Below are 12,877 nucleotides of genomic sequence, written 5' to 3'. Positions count from 1 at the left end.
CCGTCTCAAAAAAAAAAAAAGAAAAGAAAAGAAAAAAAAAAACCACCGATGGTTATGGTGGTCAAAATTAGAATAGAAGCCAGGTGCAGTGGCTCATGTCTGTCTGTAATACCAGCAATTTGTGAGGCAGAGGCGGGCAGATCACGAGGTCAGGAGTTGGAGACCAGCCTGACCAACATGCTGAACACCACCACCACCATCCCACCACCCCCGTGTCCACTAAAAATACAAAAATTAGTCGGGTGTGGTGGTGCGGGCTTGTAGTCCCAGCTATTCAGAAGACTGAGGCAGAAGAATCGCTTGAACCGGGGAGGCGGAGTTTGCAGTGAGCTGAGATCCCACCACTGCACTGCAGCCTGGGTGACAGAGCAAGACTCCGATTCACAAAAACAGAAAAAATTAGAACAGAGATTGCTTCTGGGAAAGAAGGAGTGGGGATCCGTAGAGAAGGGCCATGCAAGAACGTTGAGTGATGGAAACGTCATATATTTTTAAAGAATTGTGAGTTACGCAGGCTTATATATTTATCAAAACTCATCAAAATATATACAAGATTTATGTGCCCTCAAACAGTTGAAATACCGATATTTTTCAAAATTTTACATACCGATGTCAGAGCTCTTCTTTGGACCGTTTAAATCAGAGTCGCTGAACCCGGGGGTTGTGCGTGCCTGCATTCGAAGGCTCCGCAGGCGATTGTAAAAGTGCAACCGGTGAGGAGACCTGCTGCTGGGGGAGCGAATCTCTCACCCCTTCAGGTGCCCGAGGCTCTGGCACTGCTCCATCATGTTCCGTCTGGTTCCTATCCTTCCAACCGTTTCTAGGCAGGTCCGTTACCGCTGGGCTGTGAGCTTTGGGTTCCCCTGGTGATCAGCTCGGGACCCTCTTTCTGGGCGTTGGCATGACGCTGGGGGCTGGGCGGGACAGACCGCTGAGCCGGGATCCCATAGTCACTGCCCTGGGGTGCCACCCGCCCCACTCGTCCTACAGGGCCGCTCGGCGAGAGCAGATACGACCCCGCAGGTGTTCAGAGGGGCAGAAATTTCCTAGGTGCCCAACCGTGCCTCGATTACCAGACCCTGGCCTCCTGGCCGTACAGTGGTCATAGGGAGAACTGAGCAACTATGCGGCCGGCGGACCTCGTGGCGCAACGGTAGCGCGTCTGACTCCAGATCAGAAGGTTGCGTGTTCAAATCACGTCGGGGTCAGTGGGGATCTTTTTCCTTCTCTTGTTGAACTCCCTTTATATTAAGCTACAGTCGACCTTTGGCGATCAAGTCAGAGAAGGAGCAATCTCTTTGGGGCCTGAAGCGGAGGGGCTTCTGGCACCACGTTTCTAGGCCGCGCAGTCTGGGCAGCACAACTGTCTCGCGGGGATTTTCGCGATGGATCCGGGTACCTTAATTCTGGATGGATACCGCGGCTCCTGGGAACAAGAAGAGTTCCAGACCGCTCAGCAGAGGGAGGAGGGTCGGGCAATCACGCAGGGGAGAAGATCCGTTTCCGATTTGCGAGTCTTCTTTCCAGTGCTGAATGGTTTCCCCTAAAATCTTCCTCTCGTGCAGACTTCACTAGAGGCGAGCCCCACAGGCAGGAATAAGAGTTCAGGCCCCAGAGAAGAGACACCCAGTTGTCTGTCTGCAGACGAGGTGGCCGAGTGGTTAAGGCGATGGACTGCTAATCCATTGTGTTCTGCACGCGTGGGTTCGAATCCCATCCTCGTCGGCATAGGAAATGCTGTGGTTTGAATTCAGTTTTGTAGCATTAAAAACTAGGACTTCTCTTGTTACCTCCAGTGACTCCATTCAGTTTCCTTGTCTTTCCCAAGTGCATCCGTGCTTTCTGCTTTTCCCAATGCATCCGAGTGTTATGTGTCACCTTGGTATTCATTCGCTGCAACTGAGCTGACCTGGCCAAGGAAATAAGATGCCACCTGCTCTTCCGGCGGCGCCGTGGCTTAGTTGGTTAAAGCGCCTGTCTAGTAAACAGGAGATCCTGGGTTCGAATCCCAGCGGTGCCTCTGTGTTTCTCCACGCTTTTGCCAACACTAAACTCTGCCAGGAGAGTTGCAGAGCCTCATAGCTTCCAGCCTATATGATTTACTCACGTGATCACCTATCCTTTCTCGGTGCAGCTGTCACATGCTGTTAAGTTTTTTGCCCTTCGTGCACGTCGTACTTGAGCCTCAATCTGCAATTACACCAGTCGCATCATCTGTACTTGGCAGTACTATGGCTTGTGTGTTACTCTTCTAGGTGCTCAGCTAGTCAGTTTTCTTATTCTGTTTTCATTTACCATAAAGCAGTCCTACAACTAAAGGTTTTTCCATAGAGGAATCAACAAGAAGTTTTCATAGCTTCATTTTAGTCGCCGTTCGTAGACCGGCCGGTTAGCTCAGTTGGTTAGAGCGTGGTGCTAATAACGCCAAGGTCGCGGGTTCGATCCCCGTACGGGCCAGACATGTGAAACTTTTCAGAAGTCTGAATCCTCCCTCCGTTTTAGAGCCAGATAACGTCACTGGGTAACACTAGCGAAACATTTCCAATCCCAGAACAGGAAGCGTATTGGAGCTTATTCTAAAATGGGCGTGTCTCCAGAGGAAGGTATTTAGAGAAACTGGAGTTATTTCGTGATCTCTGCTTCTACATCTTATAGCCATAGCAAGCGGCTCCTGAACTTACTGTGTGAATTGTAAACAAAAGGCTGCTAGGGTTGGGACAAATCTATCTCAAAGCACGTGGCACTGATCTGCAAAGTGTGAGAATGATCAGGAATGGAGCTGATTAGTGTTCCCAGTCTTCCTCCGGAGCTAAGATGTTCAATCCATCCAGCCCCTCCCTATTCATCAGGATCTGAGAAGGTAATTTTTCCCCCTCCTCTTCTAGAGCACCTTGCTTAGGTTTCTGTGGTTAGTGGATCTCTGGGCCTCTGTGAGTGATTATCTGTCTTCACATTTCCCCTCAGACCAGATACTTAAGAGCGGCAACCTTATCCTTCCCCACCGAGCCCGAGACACCCCCACACCCACCCCGGTCCCAGCCCCAAGGGAGCTGCGTCAACAACACCGACCCTCATTCCCATTCCTTTGGCTTATTAATCATTGCAACCCCACACAGACTCAGCCTTCGCAGCAGCAGCACTTTAATTCCACAAAAACTCAGAAAGCCAAAACTGATTAGAACACTCCACAATAGGTGGGATTCAAAACCAGCAACATTCTACCTGAACCCTGAGCGCAGTGAGACGCCTCCCATCTCAACCCCTTGCAGCGCATTCCTCCTAGTTGCACCCCGGCTCTGGCTGGGGAAGTGGTATGGTAGAGGGCCAGAGGGCAGAAGCAGAAGGCTATCCAAGTGCAGGCGTGCATCCTTGCCTGCGGGGGGGGGGTTCGCCAAGGACAACTCAAGCTCCCACAGTCCCTGGCACCTGAGATGTGGCCACTGGAGTCAGGACAGCCACAATGGAGGCTGGGGCTTCCTCTGTCCCTTTCCCCTGATTACATGTGGGAGTCATGTCCTCACTTTCAAGCAGACCTAAAGCCCTGTGTTCCCAGGGCTGGTGCTCTAGCTAGGGAGGAGAGTTGGGAAGAACAGGGTAGCTACAGATGACCAACCGAATAAAAGCAGAGCAATATCCCTTCCCACCAGGAAAGCCGTTATAACTTCCCCATATACACCAGCCTAAGGCCCAGCGAGTGGGCGCTGGCCAGCTGAACGCATCTGGAAGAGCCTTCAACACACAGGCTTCCCCTCAGCGAGCACTTCCCACCAGGACTCCTTGAAGAGTCCTTAGGATCCTGCTGGGCCCTGCCCTGGCCAGGCCCGGCCTCTCCTGTCCTCCTGGTCACTTGCACAGGGCCTCCAACACCTCCAGAGTACGTCGGATATCCCGGACTTGGCGTGCCAGGCCCTGAACTGGCTGCAGAGCCCGCTCCAGCTCCTCGCAGCGCGCCAGCAGGGTGTACATGCCCTTGATGCTCATGTCCACGGCTTCACCTAAGGAGTCCACAGCGTCGCGGTAGGTTTGGATGCAGCCCACGCTCAGTGCCGTCAGCTCCTGCACCGCGCCACCCAGCCCGCGAAGCAGACGGTCCACCCGGCTGCCCAGCTCCCGACTCAACCGCTCTAGATCCTGCAGCACGTCAGGGTCGATGGGGGGGATGGCCGGTGTGGATGTGGGTGCAGGAGCTGGGCAGGGCCGCGCAGGGTTAGAAGGCGGGGGTGGAGGGGCGCCGCTTAGGCGGATCTTGAGTTGCAGGTTGTTGGCGACAAAGTGGGTGAGGTCGCCGTGGCGGCTCACTGTGCCCTCGAGCTCCAGGGGACTGGAGATGGTGGCGCGACGTCCGCCGCCCGCGCCGGACTCAGCACTCCCTAAGGACCCGGCGCCACCGCACGCCTCGCTGAGCCCGTCCAGGCTGCGGCTGTCCTGAAGGCGGCTGGAGAACGAGCGGCCGCCTCTGCCGCCCGCGGCCGCCTCTTCGTCGTTATCTTCCTCCTCCTCCAGCTCAACATCCATCCCGCCGCCCGGTCCCCCTCGACGGCAGTCCCTCCCGGAGGCAGGCTTGCCCTCCGGCGGCGCCGGGTCCTTATACCGGGAGGACAGGGGCGGTTCGTGCTCGGCACCCGGCGCCCCCCTGCGGCTCCTGGCCCCAGACTGCGTCCCTTGAGGGCCGGGCTCCTTCTCCGGAGCCTCTCGTTCCAGCCGGTGGACGACGCTGCAGCTTGACGTCTTCGGGGCCGTCCTAGGGTGGCGGTTCGCGCCCCCAACGTTCTCGGCCTCTTCCTCCCCGGACACCCGGAGGCCTGAGGGCGACTCAGAGGACGTTCGGTCCGGCCTGCCACTGGAGATTGCGGCCTGCTGTTCCGTTACAGCCAGAAGGTCCGACTCCGGCCCGGGCCGCCCCCGAGACGACTCCATACTGCAGGTGGGGGCCGCAACCCAGGAATTGGTTCGGCCCGGCTCGGGAGGTGGTGGCTGCGCCTTTAAGGGGCGTTGGTAGAGGCGCGCCGATTGGCAGCGGCTGACAGTGGTAAGGACAGGAAGAGCAATTTGATTGGTCGCAGCTACCAAAAAGTCCCGGAAGAAGAGCTGTTACTGCACAGCGGAACACACGTGAACGCCGGCCGGTTGGAGAGAAGGAGGTGATAGCTGCCCCCGTCGCCCCGCCCTTTCTGAAAGCTGATGGGGCAGATCTTAAAGACCAAGGTCCTCAAATTCCGGAGTCTCTCGGGGCGGGGCGCAGACTCTTTCGGTGTAGAATTGTCCCGCCCACTATGTGCCTAACACACCTAGTGGAGATCCCTTTTGGGGTTCCTAGAGAGGTTCTTGAGATGGGAATGGCATATCCTGTTTGGACCACCGGGATTGAACCTAGTTGACTAAGAAGGAGGAAATCAGAAGTCCAGCATGAGCATGAATGGTCTGCTCTATCTTCCTGGGTTAACAGACCTAGCCGTTGAACTGCTCAGAGCAACCCATTCTGGTCGGCGCAGCGGGCCTTTGGGCTTTCCTACGCGTTTGCCACTCTTGTTCTGTGTCTCTTGCCCCTTCCACATTGAGAGCCGCTCCCCTTAGAGGATGGTGTGTGATTTTGCCACAAGGTAAAATATTCAACAAATGAGATTATCACAAATTTTGATATGTGCTATACAGGAAATAAACTGTTATGATTGAGAATATAAATGAGCGGGCATTAGTTTAGATAAGGGTCAGGAAAAGACCTCTTTGGTGAGACTTTTAACTAAAAAGAACCAAAAACATTCAGCCACTCTCCAGGCAGAGGGAAGAAAACTTGAGCTACCTCTCAGAGACAAAGAAGTCTTGACATATTCAAGAAACTGAGGTGGGAGTGGGCAGGAGACATTGGGACTAAAACAAAATCTGCAAGGGGTAAAACTTCGAGTCAAGGGGCTGAACAAGCAGGCAGCGGCCATCTCATACAGGGGGCCTTGTAGTTCCTGTTAGGGAATGGAAATTTCTTTCTTTTTTTTGAGATGTAGTCTCACTCCGTCACCCAGGCTGGAGTGCAATGCTGTGATCTCGGCTCACTGCAACCTCTGCCTCCCAGGTTCAAGCAATTCTTTTGCCTCAGGCTCCCAAGTAACTGCGATTACAGTACAGACAGTTTCGCCATGTTGGCCAGGCTGGTCTCGAACTCCAGACCTCAGGTGATTCGCCCGCCTCGGCCTCCCAAAGTGCTGGGATTACAGGCGTGAGCCACCGCACCCGGCGCAGAGATTTCTTCTAAATACAGTGGTGCAGCAAACATTGGAAAGGCTGTAAATTGCAACACATAGCCAAACCCATGAGACATTAGTATTTTTTATTTATTTATTTATTTATTTTTTTTATTTATTTTTTTTTTTGAGACGGAGTTTCGCTCTTGTTACCCAGGCTGGAGTGCAATGGCACGATCTCGGCTCACCGCAACCTCCGCCTCCTGGGTTCAGGCAATTCTCCTGCCTCAGCCTCCTGAGTAGCTGGGATTACAGGTACGCGCCACCATGCCCAGCTGATTTTTTGTATTTTTAGTAGAGACGGGGTTTCACCATGTTGACCAGGATGGTCTCGATCTCTTGACCTCGTGATCCACCCGCTTCGGCCTCCCAAAGTGCTGGGATTACAGGGTTGAGCCACCGCGCCCGGCCTTATTTATTTATTTATTTAAAGACGGAGGCTCACTCTGTCACCCGGGCTGGAGTGCAGTGGCACAATCTCGGCTCACTGCAACCTCCGCTCCCTGGGATCAAGCGATTCTCCTGCCTCAGCCTCCCAAGAACGTGGGATTACAAGCACCCGCCAACATGCCTGTTGGGTACCAGCCCCAACCCCGTACATGGGTGCCCTTAGTCCTGGCGGTGACAAGCAATTGAGAAAAGGAAATAAAGACAGAGACACAGGAGTAGAAGTTACAGCATGGGTCCAGGGGACCAATGCAAGCGTAGGAAACGCATTAGCCCCGAGCTCTGGGCTGCAAACAGTTATTATGTGCATAATCTCTTTGATCTTATGATCATGGAAGGGAAGAGTGAAGGGGTAGGTAAGATGGGGGTAGGTAGAGAGCATGTGAGATCCTTCTAAGACATGCTAAACTAGTACTTTGAGTTGATCACCAATGGTTACCAAGGTGCGGGCCTGACCACTCCCAGTGCACCAATGGGCTTTTATCTCCCGAGCACTGAGGACATAGAGCAATTAAAAATCACTCCTTATTCCGAGAACCTAGGCAGAGCCTGAGGCGTTCTGTGATCTCTGCCCTGCAAGGCGTTTTCTCCTGCTTGCCAGCTCCCATCTGCAAAGACCCTCCTGGATTTTGTGAGCAGAAGTTACCTCCCTTTCAGAAATCTTTGCATAAGCTCTCTTTACGAGGCCCTCATGCAGTCCCCATGTTGAGAAGATATTCGTGTAACCAGAGCAGTATTGCCTGCTCTGCAACCACCCCAAGGTACTCCCTGGTGTTTCTGCACTCTCGATGGTCTTTACCTTAGGCCTCCTGTTGCCGCTTGATTTCTAATTAACTGCACCAGTAACATAGTTTAGTTCGGCGTATAAAATTCAGTGTACTCTGAGCCAAGCAAGCTTATAATTATTTAGCTAGAAATAACATAGGTCTCCCCTCGGCCATCTTGACCCACATACACCCCGCTAATTTTGGTATTTTTAGTAGAGAAGGGGTTTCACCAGTTGGCCAGGCTGGTCTTGAACTCCTGACCGCAAGTGATCCACCCGCCACGGTCCCCCAAAGTGCTGGGATTACAGCACACCACCGTGCCCGGCCAGACACAGTATTTAATAAAAACAATTTGCTAACTCTCCTTAACTGACAAAGGATGTGGCTGTTTTTTTCCATTTGGATAGAGAGATGACTTGAGGCAGTGTCATGCCAGCATTCAGAAGTGCAGCTGCCCGGAACGTCCCAGCACCACTATCCCCAGGTGCCTACCAGGGTCCTTCATCCTTCTGAATGCAGACTGGCTCAGGGAAAAGCCAACCCTAATGATAGTAGCTCACTCACCACAGCTGAGAAGTCCACAATTGTCAGCTGTCTGTATCTTAGTCACCTGCAGCTTGACAAAGCCTGTCATTCCTTTGCTGTGGAGGGTGGGGGGAACTAAAAAGGCCGGGTGCAGTGGCTCACGCCTGTAATCCCAGCACTTCGGGAGGCCGAGGCAGGCGGATCACTACATCAGGAGTTCGAGACCAGCCTGGCCAATATGGTGAAACCCCGTCTCTACTAAAAATACAAAAATTAGCCTGGTGTGGTGGCGGGTGCCTGTAGTCCCAGCTACTTGGGAGGCTGAGGCAGGAGAATCGCTTGAACCTGGGAGGTAGAGGTTGCAGTGAACCGAGGTCGCGCCACTGCACTCCAGCCTGGACAACAGATCGAGACTCAAAAAACAACAACAACAAAAACCCTAAAAACATCATATATATTTGGACTGGGTAGATATTCCTTAGAAGATAGGAAGACTTCCTTGAGAATGGGAAGCTGAGCACAGGAGAGTGATGTAATGGGATTCATGTTTAGGGATTACTGGCTGTTGTGGAAAATGTTTGCAAGGGAGATCATGGACCATTGAGGAGGCAGTCCCAAGTACCAGATGATAGTAGCTCAGCTTAGCACGATGTGGGTGAATGCATTCTAGATGTATCTTGAAGATTTTCCTGGAAAAATGGGATACCCTACGTCTCTCTGTGGAGGGGAACCTCCTCACTCCCCACCTCCCCATTTCCTAGGGTGTTGGTGCAATGACAGCCAAGAATAGGCACGTGATCCAAACCTGGCCAATTAGAGTACTTCATCCTTCTCATTGCAGATTGGCTCAGGGAAAAGCACATGACACAAGGTATGACCAGTAAAAATCCTCCACATTGTTGTTTGTTTCTAGTTTTGTGGAGAGTGCGACGTGACTTTCTGTTCTCTTGAGAACTCAAGCTGGGTGTCACCTTGTCCATCTTTCCTGTCCGTAGAAGGAAAGAATGAGGCTGATAAGGAAGAGAACCAGAGACAGAAGATGCAGAGGCATGAGTTCTGAGAGCGTTTGAATTCCTGTGGCAGCCTGAAGATAGCCCCACCTTTATCCTTCGTGTGACTTTGTTCCTTGCCCCATCCGCATCGCACCACCTCCCCCGCAAAACCTTGTTTCCTCCTACGGTAACTTCTTTCTCAGTAAATGGCAACTCCATCTTCCCAGCGGCTGAGGCCAAGAACCCTGGAGTTGTTGCTCTTGACTCCTCTTTTTGTCATAATCCATGGCCAATCCTTTAGGAAATCTTATTGGTTCTTCTCAAAAACACATCTAGAATCTGACCACTTCTCATCCTTACCATTGCTTCTGCCCTGTTCCAAGCCACCATCATTTTTTGCCTGGATAAATGAAGTTGCTTCCCAAGTGGCCTCACTCCTACCCTCACCTCTCTACAGTCTATTCTCAATAGACAACCAGAATGATCCTTTAAAAAATGAATTAGTGGCTGGGAGGGGTGGCTCATGACTGTAATCTCAGTACTTTGGGAGGCCGAGGCGGGCAGATCACAAGGTCAGGAAACAGAGACCATCCTGGCCTACATGGTGAAACCTTGTCTTTACTTAAAAAAAAAAAAAAAAAAAAAAAAAAGCCAGGCACAGTGGCGCGTGCCTGTAGTCCCAGCTACTTGGGAGGTTGAGGCTGGAAGATTACTTGAGTCCAGGAGTTCTGGGTTGTAGTGCGCTATGCCGATGGGGTGTCCCACTAACTTCGGCATCAATATGGTGACCTCCCGGAAGCGGTGGACCACCAGATTACTTAAAGAGGAGTGAATCGGCCCAAGTCTGAAACGGAGCAGGTCAAAACTCCGTGCTAATCATTAGTGGGATCGAGCCTGTGAATAGCCACTGCACTCCAGCCTGAGCTACATAGCGAGACCCCGTTTCTTAAAAAGAAAAAAATTTTTTAATACAAAAAATTAGTTGGGTGTGGTGGCCCGCAACTGTAATCCCAGCTACTTGGGAGGCTGAAGCAGGAGAATCGCTTGAACCCGAGATCGTGCTATTGCACTTAAGCCCGGGCAAAAAGAGTGAAACTTCGTCTCAAAAAAAAAAAAATGTACCATAAGCCAGTGGTCTGCTTGAAGCTTCTTCCTCTCTCTTTCGGGGGCTGACATCTCCCTTGTCTTCCTTTCACCCCTCAGCGGGTGGATGTTTATCACATATAGCTCTGTAGCAAGTGACAGAAAACAAAACTTGAAACAACGAAAGCAACAAAGAGAACTTATTATGTCATGCAGTAATGGTCTCAAGACAGAGAGCTTCAGAGAAGCCTGGATTCAGTAATCCAAGGCAATTTCAAGGACCTGGTTACTATCTATGGGGGCAGCTTCATCCCAAGTGCGTTTCTTCATGGTGGTAAAATGGTTATGTCATTTGTCATTCTTTTTGACCTCCTATGATATGAATCCCAGTGTTTGAGCACTCTTTCATGAGGCAGAGCCCATCTCCCATTACAAAAGCTCAAATGCCTAATAGTCTTTCCCAGCTCCCATAGTACATGATTCAGGCTCTACCAAGGTCCCCTGAACCATTTCTTTACTGGAAATTTTCCTGGCTGTGTAGACTCTAAACCTGGTCCTCTGACACTCAGAGAGTCTGTGAATTACCCAGGATGGTTTTAAAAACATATTTATTTATTTAAGATAAAGTCTTGCTCTGTCACCAGGCTAGAGTGCAGTGGCATGATCTTGGCTCACTGCAACCTCCACCTCCTGGGTTCAAGCAATTCTCCTGTCTCAGCCTCCTAAGTAGCTGGGACTACAGGCACCTGCCACCACACCAGGCTAATTTTTGTATTTTTGGTAGAGACAGGGTTTCACCATATTGGTCAGGCTGGTCTGGAACTCCTGACCTCAGGTGATCTGCCCACCCTGGCCTCCCAAAGTGCTGGGATTACAGGCGGATGCTTTTAAAAAGTCCTTTTCTGCTTAAATTAGCCAGAGTTGTTTTCTCTTGCATACAACCAGCAACTCTGGCCGATATTCTCCCACACCTTCCAATGGGGAGACAGGAAAAGCTTCCACTAACTCTCTCAGGAGGACAAGGCTATTTTTTTTTTCCCCAAAGCCCCAAGGAAAGAGGGGCTTCCTTCATCTCAATGGCCTAAATTTGTTCACATGCCCAATTTAGTCAATTTGACCAGATTAATGCCATGTCTGACCGAGTAACCACAAGCCATCACTACAGCAAGGGGACAACAATTAACTGATTTGGCTGGGCATTGTGACTCCTGCCTATAATCCCACTGACAAAAAAAAAAAAAAATTGGCGGGGCGCAGTGGCTCAAGCCTGTAATCCCAGCACTTTGGGAGGCCGAGGCGGGTGGATCACCAGGTCAAGAGATCGAGACCATCCTGGTCAACATGGTGAAACCCCGTCTCTACTAAAAGTACAAAAAAAAAAAAAATTAGCCAGGCGTGGTGGCACGTGCCTGTAATCCCAGCTACTCAGGAGGCTGAGGCAGGAGAATTGCCTGAACCCAGGAGGTGGAAGCTGCAGTGAGCTATCATTGCACTATTGCACTCCAGTCTGGGCAACAGAGATCTTAGATCCTGTCTCAAAAAAAAAAAGGGCGGGGTGGGAATAAACTGATTAGGTTAAAACAGTTATGCTCCTCCTGGAGCTAGGGGTGAGTCAGTTCCTTCCAAATTCAAGTAATTGCAACATAGTGGGGAAGGGAGGAGGGGATGTCGGGAGGCTCCCACAGTGTCCACTGCAGTAGGGTTCAGCAAACTACAGCCCAAGGACCAAATCCAGCTCAACACCTATTTTTTACGGCCATGAGCTAAGAATGTTTTTATATTTTTATTTGTTTGAGACAGAGTTTCACTCTTGTTGCCCAGGCTGGAATGCAATGGTGCAATCTTGGCTCACTGCAACCTCTGCCTCTTGGGTTCAAATAATTTTCCTGCCTCATCTCTCAAGTAGCTGAGATTAGCGGCATGTGCCACCACGCCTGGCTAATTTTGTATTTTTAGTAGAGACGGGGGTTTCACCATGTTGGTCAGGCTGGTCTTGAACTCCTGAGGTCAGGTAATCCACCAGCCTCACCCTCCTAAAGTGGTAGGATTAAAGGCATGAGCCACCCCAACCGGCTGTTTTTGCATTTTTAAATGGTTGAAAAATAATCTAAAGAATATGAAAGTTGACTGGGCACAGTGGCTCACATCTGTAATCCCAGCACTTTGGGAAAAGGAGGCGGTTGGATCACTTGAGGCCAGGAGTTCAAGATCAGCCTGTCCAACATGGAAAAACCCCGTCTCTACAAAAAGTACAAAACTTAGCCGGCATTGTGGTGTGTGCCTGTAGTCAGTCTCAGCTACTCGGGAGGCTGAGGCAGGGGAAACACTTGAACCCGGGAGGTGGAGGTTTCGGTGAGCTGGGTTCGTACCACTGCACTCCAGCCTGGGCAACAAGAGCAAAACTTCGTCTCAAAAAAAATAAATAAATAAATAAACTTTAGAGTCTATAAATTTTCCGTGTTTGAGACGACACACCCAGCTAATTTTGTATTTTTAGTAGACACGGTGTTTCTCGATTTGGGGCAGGCTGGTCTCGAACTCATTACCGGTGTGAGCCACCGCGCCCGGCCCCCGAGAAGTTTTTAAACAAGTGCAGTGAAAGAGCAAGATGGTTGAATTTGATCGGTATATGACCTTCCTCGCGGGGCGCTGGACCAGGAAGGGCGAATTTCCTCTAATGAGCATGCGCTGGACCTCCCAAACGCTGGCAGGCACTGCGTCTGCGTTAATCTGAGGTTCAGTCCGCTCAGGAGAGAAAGAACAGCCGGGGGAGAGGCAGCCGGGGGAGAGGCAGCCGGGGGAGAGGCAGCCGGGGGAGAGGCAGCCG

At 51.3% G+C, this 12,877-nt stretch overlaps 1 protein-coding gene and 4 non-coding genes across 5 annotated transcripts; 4 read left to right on the top strand and 1 right to left on the bottom strand.

Moving 5' to 3' along the window:
- The first annotated feature begins 1,136 nt into the window (after window positions 1–1,136).
- Window positions 1,137–1,208, top strand: TRNAW-CCA. The gene has a single exon. It is a non-coding gene; the product is annotated as a tRNA-Trp (tRNA).
- Window positions 1,209–1,643: 435 nt separating this feature from the next.
- On the top strand, window positions 1,644–1,725 carry TRNAS-GCU. The gene has a single exon. It is a non-coding gene; the product is annotated as a tRNA-Ser (tRNA).
- Window positions 1,726–1,946: 221 nt separating this feature from the next.
- On the top strand, window positions 1,947–2,020 carry TRNAT-AGU. The gene has a single exon. It is a non-coding gene; the product is annotated as a tRNA-Thr (tRNA).
- A 363-nt stretch (window positions 2,021–2,383) lies between these two features.
- TRNAI-AAU lies at window positions 2,384–2,457 on the top strand. The gene has a single exon. It is a non-coding gene; the product is annotated as a tRNA-Ile (tRNA).
- A 661-nt stretch (window positions 2,458–3,118) lies between these two features.
- BORCS6 (BLOC-1 related complex subunit 6) lies at window positions 3,119–5,018 on the bottom strand. Its single transcript, XM_017531515.2, has one exon. It carries the CDS (start codon window positions 4,915–4,917, stop codon window positions 3,844–3,846), a length of 1,074 nt encoding a protein of 357 aa, XP_017387004.1. The 5' UTR covers window positions 4,918–5,018; the 3' UTR covers window positions 3,119–3,843.
- Between the last annotated feature and the right edge of the window lie 7,859 nt (window positions 5,019–12,877).

This window comes from Cebus imitator, unplaced genomic scaffold, assembly GCF_001604975.1.
Source record: "Cebus imitator isolate Cc_AM_T3 unplaced genomic scaffold, Cebus_imitator-1.0 Scaffold72, whole genome shotgun sequence".
Classification (NCBI taxonomy): Eukaryota; Metazoa; Chordata; class Mammalia; order Primates; family Cebidae; genus Cebus; species Cebus imitator.
The sequence above is the reverse complement of the archived record's forward strand: the minus strand, read 5'-3'. Positions and strand labels throughout refer to the sequence as shown.

What these genes read in the sequence shown, in the direction of transcription:
- BORCS6 (XM_017531515.2), bottom strand. Translation starts at nt 4,917, where the DNA reads ATGGAGTCGTCTCGGGGGCGGCCCGGGCCGGAGTCGGACCTTCTGGCT.